The 4,765-nt window shown below is 42.4% G+C and overlaps 1 protein-coding gene across 3 annotated transcripts in view; it reads left to right on the top strand.

Moving 5' to 3' along the window:
* Window positions 1-1,967: 1,967 nt before the first annotated feature.
* The window catches only part of GTPBP4 (GTP binding protein 4), a 44,722-nt gene continuing 41,924 nt past the window's right edge, over window positions 1,968-4,765 (top strand). The window contains exons 1-2 of one of the 3 annotated variants that reach the window (XM_023740151.1): window positions 1,968-2,087; window positions 4,595-4,679. In XM_023740151.1, the coding sequence (XP_023595919.1) occupies window positions 2,040-2,087; window positions 4,595-4,679 (133 nt within the window). In that variant the 5' untranslated portion in view covers window positions 1,968-2,039. Of the gene's footprint in view, window positions 2,220-4,594 lie in introns of all 3 variants that reach the window. The other 2 variants (XM_004385881.2, XM_023740152.1) reach the window with 2 other exon arrangements.

The following is a 4,765-nucleotide window of genomic DNA, read 5'->3' as shown; positions in this document are numbered from 1 at the left end:
AAATAACGAAAAAAGAAATGTCCTCAGGGATCCCTCTGCACGTCTGTGCAAGCCAAGGGGGTAGTCTTCTTTCCACGTAGCACCACCTGGCCAGGAATGGCTCCCAACTCAAGAAAAGGAAAAGAAAACAAACAAACGAACAAAAGTCCCGGGATCCCACCATGCGGCAGCCCAGACTGGAAAGCAGCTCCACACTCGAATGGAGCGCCACAGCCCCTCAGGAAGAAGCAAAGATGGTGCACGGAGCCAGGTATTTGAGCGAAAGGAGGGGGAGGTGGTGAGAAGTAAGGAAGAAATCAAAAGAAGCAGAAAAAAAAGCAACACCAGCAGCCAACAAATGGCACTCAGAGAGCCAGCTAGTGTGGGCTGGTGGAATCCAAGCAGCTGGTGTTTCCCAGACAAGAGATTGTGTCCGCAGGAAGTAGAGGAGGCCGAGTGGGGGTGAAGAAGGGTGGCGGGTGGGAAAGCGTATATTGCAAATTACCAGTTGTTTTGTCTCCCGCTGGAAGCACCGTGAAGCTGCTTTCTCATACCCCGTTTGCTGGTCTCTGATAGGAGTCCAAGATGGTGGATCCTCGCTGCGTTAGCTGGTAGGGGACCTCTGCATGAATCTCTCCTCATTGTCCATTCTCTGTCAGTTTTCTCACTCCATTTGGTGCTTGGCTGAGTTCTTTATCTCTTCATTTGATGTTTTAGGGTTTCAGGATTGTTGTTTTCTCTGTTCGGCTTAGTTTTTCGGATCTTTGCTGTGGAGGGATGGCGTGGTGCTTCTGCCTAGAGCGCCATTTTGCCAGAAGTTCTGATTTTCATTTTTTAGATAAGCTCTTCGACATATCAAGAATCATGCAGATGGAAGTATCTCACAGTTGGTTGGAAAGGTAGGACTAAAGTTGAGCAAGAAGTCAGGCTAAAGATATCTATTTCATCAGAGTCACCCATGTATATGTAATAGTGAAATCTATTACAACGAAAGTGTGAGGTTTTCAAGAGACCCCGTCTGGAGGGGAAGAGTAAAGGGTGGAAGACAAAATCTTGAGGAATATCTAGTTAGGGAGAGTTGGTAAGAAGGTACATTAGCAAAGAAAACAGAATCATAGATCTTAAGAACCAGAACAATATGGTCCACTAGCATGTTTGAGTAGCAAGGCTGTAGGAAAATGGGACATCTCCAATTCCTTTACTTTTTTGATATGTTGCTTCATGAAAATGTATTCTGTTCTCCTATTAGATGAGTTCTGCTTCTCTATTAAGTATTTTAATAAAATGTTGCTGCTTTTAAAAAATTAAGACAGCAGTGTATGCTGTTCAAAAAAAATCCAATATGCAGCGTAGAAATCAAATGTACATGCATATTATAAACCACATTTTCTCCTCCTTTCTTTCTCTATCTCTGTGTTTCTCCCTCCCTCTCTCTCTCTCATTCACCGTGACCACTAAGCCTTAATAAATGGTTGGTGAATGACGGTAACTCCAATCTCGAGCCTAGCGAAATTCAGGCCTTTTTAAAGTAGGAATCCGATCAGGGTGGGCAGGGCTTTGGGAAGGGCTCTAGTTCCGGGATTACTGAACCGAGCAGCTTGTAGGGACCTTTGCACACAGTCTGGCAAGATGCTGGGAAGGGAGAGGGGGAGTTAACTCCACAAATGAGCCCTGAGCTGTGGCGGTCTCACGCCACCCTGGATGTTGTCCCGAGGCTGCTGGCCAGGGCATGTCGTGGCACCTCAAACACCTTGAACGACTTTCTTCAACTAGGGCAGGGATTTAATTTCTGTGGCCCTCTCCGCCCGCAACCCTAACTGACTCGGACCCTTTCTACCCATCTCAGGATGAGCTTCCAGAGCACCACAGCACGCTCTCCAGGCCACGCGGGGGCGCGGTGCGAAACGAAGGGCGTGTGTGTGGTACCGCCGCCTGGCTGAACTCTCCGGAAGTGACGCACTGTCCCACACATGTGGTCCCCTGCCTGCCGGCGGAAACGTTGCCGCGTCCTGTTGAAGTGCCGTCTGCCCGTTTGTAGTAGTGTCCACCTGGGTGCGAACATGGCGCACTACAACTTCAAGAAGATTATGGTGGTTCCGTCCGCCAAGGTAAACGGCTCGCCAGTTGCCATGGTGCTCCGATATTTCTGTGAAAGGTCCTTCTGTCTTTTTCGACGTTCTCTTTGTCAGACTAGCTGAAGAGGAGTCGGTGCTGGTGACACGTGCGCGGCAGGGCGAGGGGTAAGCGGGGCCTGGGGAGTCCGTCGTAAGACCCCGGCCCGGTATTTTTGTGTCTGCGACCCGCGGGCGTCTCTGGAGACAGCCTGTTGGGCCCTGTACCCCCGGCAGCTGTGTCCGTCCTCTGGGAGGAGGGTCCTGTCGGCGACCTGGCTGGTTTCTATAACTGGTGTTTGGAGAGGAGCTCATTTTTTTTCCCCTTGTTGTCAGTTCCCACAGCTAGGCCATATTCTCTCTCGAGATTAGGATCCCTCTCCGTTTTGGAGTCCCAGTCACCTGGAAGAGACCGTTGTTGGTTGATTAGGTAGAGTGAGGTTAAGTGGTGTTCCAAATATCCGAGGAAGGAAACTCAAGCCATGACCTTACAGCCGCACCTTGGCCTTCTGATACAGATTCAGCATAGTTTTCCCGTCACCTCTCAGTGAGTTTTGGTTCGCTGCTCTCAATGGGTTAACGCTTTTTGATTTTTAAATCATACTCTTTCGCTATTGGATTCGGGAAACGCTTGTTTTTCCTGACATAGCAGGGTGAACATGGTCAGACTAAATTTGTATAGTATCAGATTCAGTAAGAATGAGTCCATAAAGCGTTGAGTATTAGTACTTTTCAAAAGTAGAGTTTTTGTGTAGTGAATGTTCAATATTATTTGTGATTGCATGAGATAAAGGCGTTCATCGTGAAACACTTGTTTCTTATGCACAGTGCTGAGTACTGCACATGAGGACAGATTTATAGGAGGAATTGTGGACGTTGTTAAACTAACTGCAGTGTGAACAGATACACGTCAGTATTTCATTTTCCTCTTCAGGTCTCAACAGTAGAGTTAGTTTGACTTGGAAAGCTTTGTTAAGAGCTAGTATTTTAGATTCATAACACAATGAATTGTCTCATTACTTTTTTAAAAAAAATAATTTATGGCAAATCTCCTGCTAGATTGTAGTATTTGCGACTATAGGGGTCATGTTTTATTTGTACTTCTTTTATTTGTACTTTTGAGTCATGTTATTTTCTGAGCGATCTCTCCAGTTAAATGAATTCTTCACCTCTTGAAACAGCAAATGCACAAAGTTTTTGCTTTATAGGGAATAGAGCTCTTTGAATCATGAATTTTGTTCAGATAACTGAGCTATGTAGAGATCTTTAAAATATATTAGTAGCACAGTATCTATCTTCTGTTACCTAGAGAACAGATGAGTTTATTTATGTTTAAAGATGGGTAATGGTAGTCCTTGGGTGATTGGAATTAAAGAATAGCATCAGGAAAATATGAGATAAAATTCATTCTAGAAGCTGTTTAGTGAATGTCTGTTGTGTGTCAGGTACGGTGGTAACAAAAATGAATAAGATGCAGTACCTACCGTTTTGAAAGTGGTTTTCTAGAGATGTGTAAAAATACTTAAAACCATACTAGAAATATGAAAGTTGTTTTAATGAAGGAATATACCCAGATTTGGAATAGAAGAGTGCAGTTAGTTACGGAGGGTGGGAGAGTCATAGAAAACTTAATGAAGTAGGTACCTTTTCAACTGGCAGTTTAAGGATCAGTAGAAGCTACTAGATGGAGGAGGTTGTAGAGGAAATCTCATACATATACACAGATGTGTATATCTCTCACAGCACCTATTATTGTGATTACCTTACTTGTCCATTTCTGTGTCACTGGACCCTGAGTTCCTTAAGGGAAGGACTATGTTTCATTGTTTTATCTTTAGCACCGGAGTATCCCTGTCATCCCTTATACTAAATGATCAGTATTGCTGAATCAATGAAAGTGTTCAATGGAAAATCAAGTTATTTTGTATGGCTAGATATGTGGGATTTAGGAAGTGAAAAGAGAGAGGAAGCATGGGGACAGAGTCCTTACTGCAGAAAAGTAGAATTGTTTACACTGGGGACTAGATGTAAAAATCTTTTATGTGCTCAAATAGCCACCATGCATATTCTTAGGACTAGAACCTTGAGAAATCAGAAACAGTGAGTTTTAGTTTTACTCATTTTGTATACTTTCAAAGTTAAAAGATACGCATATTAAAACTGGAATTGTACAGTTTCTTTTTTTCCTGTAATATTTTCTAATTTATGCTTGAAGTGTCTACTTAAGTTTCAAAGCTTCTTAAATATTTGGAAGTTAAAATAGCATCAAGAAAGTATAGGATAAAATTAATTTCAACAACCATTTGGTGTTTCTTAAGGGCCAGAAACTAGATATGAAGATGAATAGAACTGTGTATAAAAGATTAAAGATTTAGTTAGCAGTAATAGATGTTTATTGTTCAATATATATAGTACTACTTGTTATTAGTCTTTTAAACTTTTAAATAGGTGAATGGAAAGTACGTGTTTTTGGTACAACTATGTCTTATTTTCTTTAATTGCAGGACTTTATTGATCTGACATTATCGAAGACTCAACGAAAGACTCCAACAGTTATTCATAAACATTATCAAATTCATCGCATTAGACATTTTTACATGAGGAAAGTCAAATTTACTCAACAGAATTACCATGACAGACTCTCTCAGATCTTAGCAGATTTCCCCAAATTGGAT

Source organism: Trichechus manatus, unplaced genomic scaffold (genome assembly GCF_000243295.1).
Source record: "Trichechus manatus latirostris isolate Lorelei unplaced genomic scaffold, TriManLat1.0 scaffold00149, whole genome shotgun sequence".
Taxonomy (NCBI): Eukaryota; Metazoa; Chordata; class Mammalia; order Sirenia; family Trichechidae; genus Trichechus; species Trichechus manatus.
This window is presented reverse-complemented; position numbering and strand designations above follow the sequence as displayed.